Genomic DNA, 16,561 nt, shown 5'->3' on the forward strand with positions numbered 1-16,561 from the left:
GAGGATGAATTGGAGAAGGGTCTGTGCAGACCCTGGAAGTAGGCATAAGTATTTGGCCAGGGAATTCCAGGGTTACCTGGAATGTGTTCTAGAGCAAGGAGGACCATGTACAGGCTCTGGGTTGATATGCCAGGGCCATATAGGCTGAGTGGGTAGAATTCTGGGCCCCAACCCGTGACTCCACCCAGAGCAGCCCTGCTTTGATCTGTTTTACATACTGTGCTTCTGTGTCAGGTGTCATTCAAAGAACCAGATCTATGACTTAAAACAGTGTGAAAGGCTCTAATCTAGATCCTGCCTGCTACTGAACATGGGAAGCTGAGGTTACCAGGAGGCCAGTGACTGCATTCAGGCAGTGGGTTGGAGCAAATCCAGGGTGCAATCCCAGGTCTCCCTCGTGGAGGCCAAGGCCTGGGAGCATATTTCTGAGGGATAAGACCTAGGGCCTCCAATGGGACAGGCCCCCAGGAGGTGGTGAGTGCTCAGTCCCTGGTGGGAGCCAGCGGGCCTGCTGCTGGGGCCTCCTGCCATGACAGGGCGCTGGACCCTCAACTCAGGTCGCCTAGCTCAGGAGTGGGGAGGCCAGACCAGGCCAGAGAAGGAGAGGGAGTCCTGGTATAAACAACCGTGGGGGGACCAAGATGTTTTCTCGTCTCCCAGGCGACGGCAGTGTTTACTGCCTAGCGAGGAGGGGGGCATGGCCCACACATTTGCCTCCCTGACTTGTAGCCAAATTTTTCCAGGAAGGGGTGGCCCAGGATGAGCCCCAAACACTCCTGCTCTGCACCCCAATCATCTTACCCCAACTCTGCCCCAACATACGCCCTGAACCTCCCTGACATCGCCCCCATCTTTCAGTCCCACATGCTATGTAGCACTGTACCTCCATCAGTCCTGAATGCCCCAGCATTGCCCCCTAGCTCCTAATTCTGTTCACAGAGTAGGAGGGTGGGGAACAGAAGCAGGACAGGGGAAGGCCCCAAGCAGAGGAACTGGGTGTGTGCCAGGGATCTGAGCTGGGGCTGCTGGGCATGGGGCAAGGACAAACCTCTCCCACGGCCCTGGCCAAGACAGAGGGAGGGCTGCAGCCCTTGGATTAGGAGCGTGCAAATCCCTCTCCCCAGCCCAGGGCCCACCCCATGCCTGTCATGTGAAGGGCATTAAATGACCAGACCCCAACAAGGGAGGGGCTGGCAGGTGCCCACATGGTCATGCCACAGCCAGCTCCTTTGCCCAGGCAGCCAGGCCAAGGAGAAAAAAAACCCTTGATGCAGGAGGGCAAGTGGCAAGGTCCCCTTCCCCCATGGCAGCAGCTGCAGGCAGGTCCCAACACAGGGGCACAGGGATTGGTGTGGCTTGAGTTCCAGCCAGCAGCCCAGCCCAGTTTCCACATACATATGCACACCCTGCCCAGCTGACGATGGGTCTTGTTGAAACACCAACTGATTTTCACTGAGAGCACAGGCTCAAAAATGGGGCTGTGTCCATCAGGGGTCCTAGACAGGCATCTGGACCCCTGGAGTCCAACCCTGAGTCAGCAACTTCTCAGCTGAATGACCCTGGGCAAGTCACTTCTCCTTTCTGAGCCTCAGCATAAAATAGCATAATAGTATCTTCCTCCAGGGTTGTTACATGAATTCAGTGGGATTCATTGAACAAACGGTAATTAAAGCCCACAATGGGTCCAGCATGCCTGAAACAGCTTTGTGGACCATCGGTGGGAGACAGGACCTCCTTCCCAGTACACGTAGTATTTTGGACCTCGAGCTAACGCTCGACAGGTGAAAAACATCTGCCCAAGACCATGCAGAGGGTGCCTAAGCCCAGGCCAGCTCCTGGGAAGCTCTGCAGAAAGGTTTTCACTGTTATTTGTCATCACTGGAGACAACTAATATGCTTGGACTGAGCCTGGGTTCTGGTCTGGGCTCTGCTGCTGACCTGAGTTTAGTCCCTGCCCTGTTCTGAGCCTGTTCCCCCCTCAGAAGAATGAGGCGGCTGGATGACACCAGTGATTTCCACACTCTGTTGAGCTTCAAGAAAAAGACAGAGCTGGGGCTAGCTGAACTGCCAGGACTCTGCCCCTTCGCCAGGGTGTCCCTCCATTATCTGGGCCAAATCCCAGTGTACCCTTTTGGAGCCATTATAAGGCTGCTATTCTAGGGACCTCCATGGACCCCAAGTTCATATCCCCAGATTCCCTTTCCAGACAGCCTCGGCGCCTGCACCCACCCTCTCTGCTTCCAAGGCCACCCCCACAAACCCCCCAGCTCCCAGCTCAACCACACACACCTCCCCGCAAGCCAGAGTTTGCATAAGCAGCTGGACTTTCCCTATAGGCAAAGTCCTAGGGCTCCGAGTCAGGTTAAGCCAGGCCCTGGGCAGGGTTGGTCGATGGCTCTGGAGGAGACTTTCAGGAGGCTGGACCCTGGGGGGAAGGTAAAGGAAAAAGGGGGACTAGTTGGTAGCATCCCCAGGGCTCCTTGCCAGAGTCCTCACCCCTCCAGCATCCTCCTCAACAGTCCCAGAAAGGAGTTTCTAAAACACGAATCTGCCATGTTACTTCTGACATCACTTCCTTCCCATCACCCTCTCAGGAAGCTGCAGCCCTTCAGCCCGGTGTCCTCATTGCTGAGCCTGGCCCTGTCACATCCCAGCCTCTATCCAGATACCTCTTGCCTTCTCTAGGATCCCACTCTTCTGATTTCTTGCTGTTCTTTGCAAATGCCCTGTTCAGCCTCACTTCTGGGTCTCTGCCTGTGCTATTCTCTCTGCCTGAAACACTGTTCCTTGCTCCTTTTCACCTGGGTAACTCCTACTTCTACTCATCTTTCAGTCTCAACTTAAGCCTTTTCCTCTGGGAAGTCTTCCCAACCATGCCCAGATTGGGGCTGGGCTTGGCCCTCTGTGCTGGGCTCCCACAGGACTCCATGCTGCCTGGACAGTGGCACTTATCACCCTGCCTGGTAACTGCCAGCTTCCCAGCCCATCTCCCCCAGGGAGCAGAGGAAGGTCTGATTCATTGCTCTGTCCCGAGTCTGGCATAGGGCCTGCCCGGGGAGGACTGGCATAAGCAGCTGAACTTCATTTAGAAGAGAAGGCTTCTCAAATGAAAGGGCGAGAGGGAAGGAATGAGTCCCCAGGGTTGAATCAGGGTGGGAGCAAGACCTTGAACTTTATTTATTTATTGAGATGGAGTCTCACTCTGTCGCCCAGACTGGAGTGTGGTGGCATGATCTTGGTTCACTGCAACCTCCACCTCCCGGGTTCAAGCGATTCTCGTGCCTCAGCCTCCCAAGTAGCTGGGATTATAGGTGCCCACCACCACACCCGGATAATTTTTTGTATTTTTAGTAGAGATGGGGTTTCACCATGTTGGCCAGGCTAGTCTCAAACTCCTGGCCTCAGGTGGTGGCCTGCCTCTGCCTCCCAAAGTGCTGGGATTACAGGTGTGAGCCACCATGCCTGGCCCAGGACCTCGAACATTAAGGCTCGACAGCTCCTCATATCCACCCCCACCCCCGCCAACTAGAAGCAGGCAGACATAGTACGGGTGAGTTAGGTGGGTAAGATCACAGCCTGTAGAGCTAGACTCTTGGGGTTAGAATCCTGGCCCTGCTACGTGTACCCAGGCAAGTCACTTAACCTCTTTGTGCCTCAACATCCTCATCTGAAAAGTAGGCATAATAACAATGCCTACCCCCATAGTGTCATTGAGGGGAAAAAGTGAGAGAAGGCATGGCGAGCTGTCAGAGCAGCATCTGGTCCACAGTAAGCACTCAGTAAGGTTCTGCTATTATGATCTTGGTTATTATTGAGAGTCAGAACAGAGAGGAAGGCTGAGACTCAGAGAAGGAGGTGACTGCTAGAAGCTAGCCAGAAGGATCGTGTCTCTTGCTTTCCCACCCCAAACCGGTGCCGCTGATGTGCACTGATTACCCCCTCGGCCCCCCACCACAGTCCTGCAAACTGTTCCCACCCTCTCATGTCACAGAATCGTTGCACACTTGGCCTCTCCAGGCACTCAGTTGTCTGAGCTGAGCCCAGAAAACTGCCATCCTCTTGGGCATTCGCCACTTCCTGGCTGTGTGACAAGGGCAGTGTTTAACCTTTAAGCTTCAGTGTCATCTTCCATATAATGGGGATAATGATAGGACCTACCTCATAGGGCTGTTGGAAGGATTAAATGAAGCAGTGTGAAAAATATTTAGCACAATACCTGGTAGAGATTAGACTATGAATCTTGTTACTCACTGACAGTCTGTGCTTAGAACTCTAGCCTGGCTCTGGCTTCGTGCATCCTTTTCCTAGAGTTCCCCAGGCCTCCAGCCTGGGCATCTCTGAGCTGTCCTCCAGGGGAGCCTGAGGACAGGAATTGCTAGTGTGGCCACCATGCTTTTACAGGGCCTGTGTCATTCCACCTGCCCCCCTCCCCCATATATCTCTTCCTCAGGGCTCAAAGCAGTGTAAGTGAAAAGTGAAAGTGAGATGAGGGGCCTAGGACCCTAGAGAAGTGGGAGCCTGTGATGGCAAGATAAGAATAGTAAAACCAGGGCTGAGTGCAGTGGCTCACGCCTGTAATCTCAGCACTTTGGGAGGCCAGGGTGGGAAAAATTGCTTGAGCACATGAATTTGAGACCAGCCTGGGCAACATAACAAGATCCCCCCTCTACAAAAAATTTAAAAATTAGCCTAGCGCCATGACATGCACCTGTAGTCTCAGCTACACGAAAGGCTAAGGCAGGAGGACCGCTTGAGCCCAGGAGTTTAAGGCTGCAGTGAACCATGATCACACCACTGCCCTCCAGCCTGGGTGAAAGAGTAAAACTCTGTCTCAAAAGGAAAAAATATGTATAAGGTAAAACCACCACAACCCCCCTGCTCTTCACAGCACTTTGCAGTTTACCAAGCACTTGCTATAGGAGGCAGCCCCATGAGGTGAGCAGGGAGAGATGGCAATTGTCATTCTATGTGTAAGGAAGCTGGTGCCTCAGAGAGGTTGGGTCACCCGCCTGGCATCACACAGCCTCCAGGAAGCAGAGGCAGGAGCTGAGCCCTAGCCTGCTGCCTCCTGGTCTAGTGCTCCTTTAACTGAGGGGGCGAGCCCTTGATTTTGGCTGATCTGCCCCTTGCCCCCCGACCCGCCCAACCCAATCTTAGGAAAGAGCCCTGGGTTCGTCCTCACTGCAAAGTGCGGGGCCTGAGGCTCCTCTGTTCCCTGATCCCTCCGTCCCTACTAGACCCCTCCCTCTTCTGGCTCCACAGCTCAGTGGGGAGGAGCCGGGTTGGCGCCCAAACTCAGGGATTTCACGCACCACCGGTAAAATTTCCAAAAACACTTTGGGGACTGCATAAGGTTGTCAACTTTTTATTTTGCCAAGTAAGGACATTTTTTTCCCCAGCCCATCATTTCATAAAAGAAAGGACATCATCTCATACTAAAAGACAGTCCTTTAAATGGAATAAATTTAGCTTTATGAAAGAGTCGCCACCCCGTCCTGATTCTCCTCGGTTTTGCCTTAGGCCACTGGAAACTGCCTTGGGTCAGCTGGCAAGGCTGAGAACCATTTAGAGCTCGGGCTTGGCCCTGACGCCGACATGGGTCTGAGTCTTGACTCGACCACAGACAAGCTGTGTAACTTAGTATGTGGTATTTCTCTTCTCTGAGCCCCAGTTTCTTGTCGGCAAAATGGGAACAATAATAGTGCCTGCTACCTAGTGGGTACTGGAAGAACTAGATGACCTCATGTCGGCAGAGCACTCAGTCAGAAAGAGGCAAGCCCTGGTTCCCATTCAGTGTCCCCACCCTGGCATGTCACCGTGTATGGCTCCCCACTCCCCACAGGGTAAGGCCCACCTCCACAGCCTGTCAATCAAGGCCCTGTACTCTGCAGGTCTTGGGGCAAAGGAGTGAGGGGAAGGAAGTCCCATCTCAAGGCCTTTGCTCCACTGTTCCCTCCACCTGGAGCTCACTTGAGATAAAAATCATGAGCACCCACAGTTCAGTGCTCCACACAGAGGGCTGAGGCGTCTTTTCTCCACTTCTCTCTAGCTGGCAAAACCTTACTACTTGGCCTCAATGCCACCTTCATCCTTCACTCAGCAAACATTCACTCATTGTTGACCACATGCCAAGAACTGTGCTCAACTCCACCTGCCCAGTTCTCACAGTCCCATGCAGAAAAGCAAAAAACACACAGGGCTGGGTGAACAGAGCTCTGGGGGCACTGAAGGGGCCTCAGTCAAGCCTGGGGTAATGGGGATAGGGAGTGCTTCCAAGAAGAGGTGGTGCTCAAACTGGGGCTTGAAGGATGAATAGGAGTTAGCCAGATGACGCAGCAGGCAGGAGAGGGGAGGGAGTTGCAGGCAGAAGGAAAAGTACAGAAGCCCTAAACAGTGCAATGCTTTGGGACATTATAAGTCATTTCTTAAGGTGAGAGCAAAGGATGCTTGTGTGGAGGGCATTTCTGACTTGGGCACTGGGGGTCGGGGAGTCACTGTCATGTGGATTGAGGAAGGAGGGCAGGTTTGGAGGGAGATGCTGAGTTTGAGATGCCCAGGGGATGAGGAGGAGAGGTGTCAGCAGGCAGGAAGCGCAGGGATGAAACTGCAGAGCGGAGGCTGTCATCATAGGGGTGACCCCTGATGTAGGAGTGTATGAGACCACCCCCTGAAACTACGTACTGAGAAGAGGACTGGAGACAAAGCCCCAACATTCAAGGGGCAGAAAGAGGAGGCAGAACTGCTGATAGAACCAAGAGAGAAAAGGCAGAAAGGCAGATTTGAGGAAAGTCAAGGGGGGTGCATTCAAGAAGGAAAGGCCCAGCAGGCAGCCATGGTGGCTCCCGAGGCTGCCATGGGAGGATCGCTTGAGCCAGGAGTTGGAGATCAGCCAGGACAACATAGCAAGACTCTGTCTCCACAAAAAAATTTAAAAACTAGCTGGGTATCTTGGAGTCCCAGCTCCTTGGGAGGGTGAGGTGGAAGGATCGCTTGAGCCCAGGAGGTTGAGGCTGTAGTGATCATAGTGATCATGTACTCCAGCCTGGGTGACAGAGTGAGGCCCTGCCTTAAAAAAAAAAAAAAAAAAAAAAAAAAGGAAAGGAAAAAAAGAAGCCGGGCGCGGTGGCTCAAGCCTGTAATCCCAGCACTTTGGGAGGCCGAGACGGGTGGATCACGAGGTTAAGAGATCGAGACCATCCTGGCTAACACGGTGAAACCCCGTCTCTACTAAAAAGTACAAAAAACTAGCCGGGCGAGGTGGCGGGCGCCTGTAGTCCCAGGTACTCGGGAGGCTGAGGCAGGAGAATGGCGTCAACCCGGGAGGCGGAGTTTGCAGTGAGCTGAGATCCGGCCACTGCACTCCAGCCTGGGCAACAGAGTGGAGCCCATAGGGGCCCCCTGGGGACGCAGCATGGTGGAGTGGCTAAATGCATGGCTCCCAGAGAGGGACATGCTGGGTTCGAATCCTGCCTCTACCGCCTGTCAGCTATGTTGGCTTTGGGCAAGTCATTAACTTCTTTATACCTTAATCCCCCTGTCTATAAAATAGGGCGAATGTATTTTTTTTTTTAAGGATAAAAAGCATGGAGGGGAGGGACTGATACCCCCACCCAGGCTCTGTGCGTCCCCAGGTTGTACCTCCCTCTCTCTGCTGGGCCATGGGTCACACTGTCCTTTCCCCATCCCCTGTCGCTCCCACCAGACTGCCACCAATCCCCAGAGGCTGGAAAATGAGATGAGTGAATGAGTTCACCCAGGGAACAGGCAGCGGGAGGGTAGCGGGGAGGCAGCACTTCTCCCATGTTACCCCAGTATAAGGAGGGAAGGTGGAAAAGGCCCTGTGTGGGCTGTGCCCTTGAGCCATCAGGTCCCTTCTAGCCTCAGTTTCCCAATCTGTGAAATGAAGCCCGTAGATCTGCTCCAGCTCTGAGGCCTGAGGTTCTGTACAGCAGGGATATATGGAGAGAGGATGGGGATAGAAAGGCCAGTTCCAGACCTGCTGGTCCTGCCTCTAAAGGAGGAAGTTCCACAGGGTCTGAATCCCTACTGTGCCCAGGGGCTGGTCCCTCTAGTAGAGGGTGGCAGCTGGGCCAAGATGGGCAGGAGTGAAGACGCCTGAGATTGTGCTGACAAAGCTGTTCCTGCTTTTCCTCTTTCTCTCCCTGTCCCCTCCCCTCCCGGGGGACGGCCAAGCCCAGCAAAAAATAAACCCAAAGACAGCAACCTGGACAGGCCTGAAGCTCCCAGAGAGAAGTGGTGGGGAAGGAGGAGCAGCCTGTGACCCTCCCACCACTGCCCAAAAGCCAGTGGGTACCCGAGCTGATCCCTACCCCATCCCCCACCCACACCCCGCCAAAGTTGGGCTCGAAGGGAACAGGCATCTCCCCTCCATCTTTCACTCTGTGGGAGCTTGATAGGGACAATTCAAGTAAATGTTGTCCAGCCCAGCTAGATGGGGGCCTCCAGGTTTTTGAAACAATACCCCAGGAAATCTCATTCACTTCCTGGTTCTTGGGCAGTCCTTCCTGCTGTCTGACCTCCATCTCTTCTGCTTTGATGGGAACCATGCTCCATTTATCTCCAGTGAGCTTTCCTCCAGTCCCACCTTCCTGGCCTGGGTGTCTAAGGAGTCTCAGGAGAACGTGCCTCAAGATTTCCCTTCCAGGCTTTAGGCTAGAGACCCCACTGTACCCACTGTTCCCCAAAATCTCCGGGGGTGAGGAGGGACGGAATCGCTGAGCTCCCTCCCTCAGGCGCTGCCCATGGATTCCCAGCCCAACCAGTCTGCTGCCTGGGGTTGCCCCTCTTGTTCCTCACCCCTCCGTGTGCCAGCCCCCAGGGCACACAGCCCCTGCCCCAGCGACAGTGTTGCCAGGGAGCCTGGAGTCCTGGGGGCTCTGTGTAGCCACTGAGGTCTGCTCAGCATCCTTTCTCCAGCCCCTCAGAGCCTCCAATGCGGACAGGCAGCCCCCTGAGTGCCCTGTGAAGTGGCACCCTGTCCCCTGAGGGGCCCCCAGAGAAGATGCTAGAAGAGAGCTCCCTACGTGGTACCCTATGAAGTTCAAGGTCCTGAGACAGCAGTTTCTCTCATTCACCCAGCATGACTGTGTGCCAGGCAGCCCTGAGAGGTCCACTTTCCTGTTAGGCCCATTTTACAGAAGATACCGAGGCTCAGGAACTGAGGTAGAAGGGGGTGGGCACCTTCCCAGTAAGCATGGGGACTAAGATCTCTAAATCTCCCTTGGGATTCCCTGCCTCACTCCCCATGATCATTTGCTCTGTAGAGAGTGGGGGAGTGCCCTCCTCTCCCGGGAGTCCCTGGCTGTCTCTCTGGGCATCATGGCTCTACTTTGATCTCCCTGGGGCCAGGCCAGTTGCCAGGGTTGGACCATGAGGCCCAAACTCGGCCACACAATGGCCCTCTGGCATACACTGTCCTTCCATAATTCACAGACATGCTCACAGCTGCACACAGACCAGATCTCTCTCCAAACATCTCCCTGGGAGAAGAGGCAGCTGAGACCAGTGGTCCCGGCAGACTCTGAGACCTCCTCATAGTGCTCCCAATCCCCCGCCCTGCCAGGCAGGGCACAGGAATGGTCTAGCTCTCTCTGGCTCCCTGGTCCTGGTATGGAGCTGATGCTCTGTAACTGTTTGTCAGACGAAGGAAGAAACAAATCAGTGAGCATCCTAGGTAGCCAGGCTGGGGTCCATTCATGAGCTGTGTGACGTCCCCTCACCCAGCCTCACTTTGCTCAACTGTGACATGAAGAAGACAGCACCCACCTGATATGATGGCTGTGAGGGTTACACGAGAGAATGTAAGTCAGACACTGACGGGCAGGGCCCACAGGAGGCCCAAAAGACACAGCCTCAGCTCCTGTGGAGAGCCACTCGCCCCGGGACCCAGGCAGACATAGCTCCTGCTCTCCCCAGAGCACACTTAGACACACTCACCTTGCTGAGCCCAGCACACCTGCCACCCTCTCCCCGGAGGAGAATGAGGACAGTGATTACAGCATAATAATAACAGTAAGGATGATCATGACTAACAGTGCCCGGCAGTGTTCGGTGCCTTATCTCATCCAGTCCTGACAATCTTAGAGGCAGGTATTAGGATTATTCCCATTTTTCAGATGAGAAAACTGAAGCCCAGAGAGGTTAAGTAACTTGCCCAAGGACACATGACTGCTAAGGCTAGAACCAGGAAGGAACGCAGATCTGTCAGCCTCAGAGCCCATGCTCTTTGCTCCCCGCAGGACAGCTTTTGGAGAAAAAAAAGTCCCTGCTATTCCCCTACGCCCAGCCTCTCAACTCTCACACTAGGAGCTTCCCCCAGGGCAAACATGCAGAATTCCCTGCTGGGGGGCTCCGTAGCCCACAAGAAGATCGGACGTTCCCTAAAGACCTGCATTGGTGCTAGGGAGGTAGGAGGGAGTCTGGGGAAGTTCCCCGGGCAGCCTTCTTTGTGGGCAGGGCCTCGGCCTTCCTCTTTCCCTGCTCCCAGGCAGTTCCAGCTCCTTTGACTGGCTCAGAGAGCCTGAAATTAATCATCCACTCAAAGTGCTGCCATCAGCCCAAGAATAATAATCACCTCTTAAAACACTCCTGGCTTAAACATCCCAAGGATAAGGGCTTCAGCAGCAACAGGGATTGAAGTTAGACATCCAGCAGGGCATCTTCAATGGAAGAATGAATGTACTATGGAGTTGGGGTGGGGTGGGCAGACAGTGAGAGATGGAACTGTCTCCAGTGACACCAAAGAACTCCAGAAGAAAGAGGCAAAGGAGTGTGAGGGGGAGTGCGAAGGGGAGGGGGGGTGCAAGGGGGAGGGGGAGGGCAGTGTAAGAACAGGATGGTCTCCCCAGCTCCTTACAAAGACCAAGCAAAAGGACTGGGGTTGAAAAACAGCAGCACGAAAAATTTGGGTCACACTCAAAGACTTTCTCAATCACAAGGCAAAGTTCTTAGAGCATCCATCCCCCCTATTGGCTAGGTTGGGAAAATTGTTATCTAGAGTCCTGATATGGGAGACAAAAGGCTTGGGTTCCTGGCACAGTTCTCCACGAACTCACTAGGTGTGACCTTGGATGAGTAGCTGCCCCTTTCTATGTCTTGGTGTACCCAGCAGTACACCACAAGGTCAGATCGAAGGACCTCCAAGGGCCCTCCAGGAGGAGCAAAGGCCAGCGAAGTTCTAGGAAGCCAGCCACCCCACTCCTCCACAGTTCTGAGGCTGCCCTCCAGGATGGCTACGAAAATACACACAGACCCGCAAGGGCAGCCCTGCAGTTGTGTATAGGTGAAGGCCAAAAACTCAAGGACAGGAGCAAGCTTTGTTCTGTCCTAGGGGTCTGGGCTGGAGCCACAGGCCCGGGTGTGTGTCTATGGCGAGTGTCTATGAAGTCAGGGAAAAGGTAGGGGCAGCTGTAAGCTAGAACTCTTTGTTGGATGGATGCTATGTGTGTGTTTGGGTTTGTGTGTCGATGTTGCAGTGAGTGTGTGTGTGAGACATTCAGACAGGTACGCAGCAGTGACGTGGGTCTACAACTAAAACGTGGCTGCAGTGGGTGAGGCTGGCAGTTTCCACTCAATTCCACAAAATGCCGTCACAGCCCACCTCGTGCTGACTGTGTGCAGGGTGCTGGGGATGGATAGACCGATGACACAGGAGCGCTGTTCTTGAGGAGCCTGGGCTTGGGGTGCTGCTAGCTGAGGCTGTGGTGCGGAGAGCAACAGCTCCCAGTTTGTCCCCGCTCTGGGCTGAGGCTCTTCCACATTAACTGGGTGGCCTCTGCTGAGTCCCAGTTTCCCCATCTGTCATAAGAGGAGGACAACAGTGCCCACCTCACAAGGCTGCAGAAGGACACAATGAGACCGGTTTAGAGAGTTCAGCACGGTGCCACGGTGCAGCTGGTGCTGCACACACGACCAGAGATTTCAGTTCAGACTCCAAGAGCCAAGCCTGGTGGCCACTAGGAACAGAGAACAGTCCCGCACAGGGAAGCAGGAACAATTTCAACTCTCTGCCCTGGCCTAGCCCAGCTGAGGTCTCTGCACAGAGTCCGCTGTATCTGCTACTCACTTCCCAGGTGACTTTGGACTCCAGAACCTCAGTTTCCTTACAAGTAAAATGGGGCTGTCAAAATGTGAGGACCGACTGACCTAGTGGGGATGCCTGAGGGTTCTGAGGACCCTTTGCTGGGATGATTTCCAACCCAGGCGATGTTCTTTCTCAGATGGCCGGGGTGGGAGGTCAGGGGCTTCGGGGTTAGGAGTCTGCGGGCCCCAGAAGCTGCTGCCACCTCCTCCCCTCCCCATTCCCACAGCTTCTGACCCCAGGGACAAGGCTGAGGGAGGATGTTTACAGAGCCGCCAACCTTCACATAGAGAAAGTCTGCTGGGCCCTGGGGGCTGGGAGCAGCAGGCATGCGGCTCATAGTGGCTGGGGAGGATGGAGGGAGATAGGGTCTGGCCCAGCCCCCTCCAGCACTCTGACTTCAAGGGAAGCTGCAGTGGCCTTTGAGAGGGGGCAGCAAGGGGACCGAGAGCATTCCCCTCAAGGGCTCAGTGAGCAGGATGGGCCACGAGGTGATGTTTCTTAAAATTCAGAGAGCAGAGTCTGTGAAGGCTTGAGGGCTTAAATCAGGGACGGGGGCGTAGGAGCGGGATGGGGTTTGGTGACCAGACTGAGGGTCTAGAGAGGGAAAACTTGGAGAGGGGCCCAGTGGCCCCTCATTCTGGATCCCAACAGGAGAAGACAGGAGTCAGCAGTCTTCTCTTCCCAGAGGTTGCAGCTGCCGCAGGACAGGCCGAATCCGGGCTTGTACTCTAGGCAATCTTCCACCTCTTGGAGCCAGAAAGATGTAGGTTCTGTGTGGGGCTCAGAGGGGACCGGCTGGCAGATGGGAGGGAGGCATACCCTAGGGGGAATGGGCTCCTCTCGCCCCAGCTCCCTCCTTCCTGAGCCCTTCTCTCTCTCTCTTTTTAATTGACAAAGTTTCATCCGGTCACTCAGGCTGGAATGCAGTGGCGCAATCACAGTTCACAATAGCCTAGAATTCCTGGGCTCAAGCGGTCCTCCCACTTCAGCTTCCCAAGTAGCTGTGACTACAGGTGTGCTGCACCATGCCCAGCTAATTTTTAAATTTTGTAGAGTCAGGGGTCTCACCATGTTGCCCAGGCTGGTCTGGAACTCCTAGGCTCAAGCGATCCTCCCACCTCAGCCTCCCACAGTGCTGGGAGAGCCACTGTGCCCAGCTCAGAGCCCTTCTCTTGCAGGCTCTTCTGCTGGGGCCCCTCCTGCCACAGCCTGCATCTCTGGGAAGGGGGTCCTAGCTAACGGTACTCCCTGGACTCCCCTCACTTGGGCTGCCACTGAGGGAGATTGGGAAGAAGAGAAAGGATTTGACCAAAAGTGTAGTGGTCAAGCTAGGAGTCCAACAGCAGGAAGTACTTCCTGGCAAGACCCTGTAGTGTGACTGAGAAACCCCACATCTGGAGCTCCTTAAAAACAAGAGAGACCTTCCGTGTGGGCCCCCTCCTCCAGCCCCAATAAGAACAACCATCTCTCACGCTCAGACAGGCCCCCGCAGCTTACCAAGCTCTTTTCCACTCCATTACCTCATCAGAGAGAGCCGCAAGGTTGGGGCCTCTACCCGCTTTGACGACCTACAGACCTAAAGCTCAGAGAGGCACAGCGATCAACCCAACGTCACAGAGCACACAAGAGGTGGGGTTCCTGACACCTCTGCTCCCTTTGACCTCTAAGATGGGTGACCAATTCCCTGAGATCCTTAAACACCAGGGTGCTTTCACACCATACTTCCTCCCCTAGAGCTCCCAAGACATGCCCTGGCCCTGGGCTCCCGGGGACAAGTGGTCAGGACAAGCACGGCCCTGGCGAGGGCATTTCCTGGCATTGGGAAAGGGCAGGATGTGGGGCAAAGGTGCCAGTGGATTAGCTCCTGGAGAGGAAGGGGCGGTCCTTTCAAAGGAGGCAACCATAGCGCCTGGCAGGGGACAGGAGGCAGGTCCTTCACCTCCACTGACCCTCGTGGGGGCCATGAGGCCAAGCCTGGGGGATAAGGACCCAACCTCAGAGCCCTATTGGCTTCCCCAGGCCCAGCCATGCCTTGGAAAAGTCACTTCTCAAGAGGAGCCCACGGAGGGCACAGTTGTTCTCTGGGGGGTGTCTCACCCTCCTTGGGCACTCAGCCACTCCTAAGGAGCAGTCCCCCTCCCCTCACCCCCAACTCCACCAGCCCTGGGCCTTCCTCACTCCAACAGGCCTCTTTATAGCCATAAGCATTCATCCTAGGCCTCCCAATGGGCACTAAGGGCTGGGCTACTCCTAACCGTTGACCCTGAACCAAAGCTTGACCTCATGTCCTGAGCAATTTCAACTCTCTGCCCTGGGCTAGCCCAGCTGAGATCTCTGCACAGAGTCAAGGCTGCCACCCCCAACGCACTTAATGGCCGAGCGAGTCCTCTTTCCCACCCTGCCCCTCCCTGTGCGGCATCTTTCTCCCCTTCACCTCTGAAATTCTGTGGGCCCAGTTCAGATGGGGCAGAGGCAGGCCAGCAGGCACCCAAGCGACAGGCGGAAGGACAGACCCAGAGACAGGTGGAAAAGAGAGGTAGAGGAAGAGTGCACAGTCAGGTGGACAGGTGGATAGGCAGATGCACAGACAGGCACCCAGATAACTGCATAGGCCACAGATGGATGGAAACAGGCAAGCAGAAGGACTGCGGACAGTTAGGTGGAGAGATGAGCAGACTGGCCAACTTGCACACAGGTGGAAACTCAGGCTGGCAGAGGGACAGCCAGGCCAGCAGGAGGGCTGCTGGACGGTCAGGTGTGCAGGCAGGTGGGCCACCCAGGAGACCCCAGCGCCAAAGGGCCCTCTCTGTTGGCAGCAAAAAGGGATTAATAGCTACACATTTTCCAGGGACCAGAGGTCTCTCTCTGGGCATCTCTGAGCGTCCCAGCGTCAGGCCCAGCCCTTCAACTGATATCTGCCGGGCCTCTCATGTTCCCAGCTGGGCCAGGCCGTCCCCCAAGACTGAGCTCTGAGCTGCCAAAATTCACTCTTTACATCCAAGAGGGGTCAGTGTTTCTGAAAGTTGTAGGAGCTTGGTGAGAGGGAGGAGGGGGCCCCAGCAGCGACAGTGTTTCCAAACCTACCCCTCTCCTCTTTCTTTTTCCCCTGGTGCTTAGAGCCAGGCCTGGTGCTGCAGGCCAGCAAGGCAGGCGAGCTGGGCCAAGCCGGCAGGGCAGGGCAGGGCAGGGCAGGCAGGGCGGCCGCTGCTGCCACTGGGAAGTTGAGGGTGGAGGGGAAGACTGAGGGAAGACACAGATAAAGTCGGACACAGCATAGGCGAGTGTCAGGGCCCAGGTGGCCCACGGGGACCCCCATACACCCACAGTCAGCTGGCCAGGGGTGGGAATGAGGGCTGCCCTGGAGAGGAGCACCCCTGAGGGGAGCCCTTCATAGCTCAGAGCTGGGGAGCAAGTGACAGAAGCGTGTGGGAGCCAAGGGGTCCTCTTTGTGTCTGGAACACAGGGAGGCAGTGGTGGGGAAGAGCAAAAGGGCGCCCACTCCAGGGGCCCCAGACTTCGCTGAGCGGACTCGGGGGAGGCAGCTGGCGGTGGGGAGTACCTGAGACAGAGGAGCAGAGGTTGGCGGTCAGGATGGAAATAAGCAGTTGCGGTGCGGGGAGGTCAGAAGCGAGGTCAAGCAAGGGTCAGGCCTGGGAGATCAGGGCTTAGGGTAGGGCTCAGCGAGGGGATCAGAAATGGGGCTCAGGCCTGGGGGCAGAGAGATGAGGGTCGGCCCTGAGGTAGGGGGCAGAAGGCGGAGCCGGGGCGGGGCGGCAGTACCCCGGGAGGCCAGGCTCGCGCGGGGACACGCGGAAGGGCGCGGGGTCGCAAACTCACATGAAGACGTGGTAGACGAAGGCCCAGCCGCGGGGCCGCTCCAGCACGTTGTAGACCCAGTTCTGCAGGCGGCGGTAGCGCTTGTGCGCGGCCGAGGAGCGCTGGCCGCAGGCGGAGCCCGAGCCGGAGCCCAGCCCAGGGAGGGGCGCGCCCGGCGGCAGGGGGCTGCCCAGGAGGCCACGGCGGCGCGGGGAGCCGCCCCCGCCCGCCTCGCCCTGTTCGCTCTGCACTGCCGTGAGCGCCACCAGCTCTGCGCGGGGGGCGTCCCCGGGCGAGGGACCCAGGCCGAGGCGGCGCGGGGGGGCCTCGGCCATGGGCGGCGCCGGGCTGGGGGGGCCGGGGCCCGGGCACGGTCCGGGGCGGGGGCGCGCTCGGGGCGCTCAGCGGCGCATGGCTCGGACCCGGGGCCAGAGGGGCGACCCGGGGCAGGCGCGGGCGGTGGGGGCTCGGGGCCGGGCCGGGGCCGCGGGCGGGCGCTCGGAGCCTGGGGGCCGCCGGAGCCCGCACTGACCGCCCGCTTCCCCGGCGACTGGGGCTGCTCTTTCCGACTCCAACTCTCTTATTACGCGCTCCATGCCGCTCGCCTTTCCACCTGCCACCGGCGCGCGCCGCTCACATGTC

At 56.4% G+C, this 16,561-nt stretch overlaps 1 protein-coding gene across 5 annotated transcripts in view; it reads right to left on the reverse strand.

Moving 5' to 3' along the window:
• The window catches only part of KCNQ4 (potassium voltage-gated channel subfamily Q member 4), a 56,936-nt gene extending 40,375 nt beyond the window's left edge, over positions 1 to 16,561 (reverse strand). For 2 of the 5 annotated variants that reach the window (XR_012421731.1, XR_012421729.1), the window contains exon 1: positions 15,941 to 16,383. Coding sequence is in view for 3 of the 5 variants with exons in the window: in XM_045373462.2 (XP_045229397.2) it covers positions 15,941 to 16,254 (314 nt within the window). In the remaining 2 variants the exon portion in view is untranslated. Of the gene's footprint in view, positions 1 to 15,940 lie in introns of all 5 variants that reach the window. The other 3 variants (XM_045373462.2, XM_045373450.2, XM_045373453.2) reach the window with 2 other exon arrangements.

The sequence above is a fragment of the Macaca fascicularis genome, chromosome 1 (assembly GCF_037993035.2).
Source record: "Macaca fascicularis isolate 582-1 chromosome 1, T2T-MFA8v1.1".
NCBI lineage: Eukaryota > Metazoa > Chordata > Mammalia > Primates > Cercopithecidae > Macaca > Macaca fascicularis.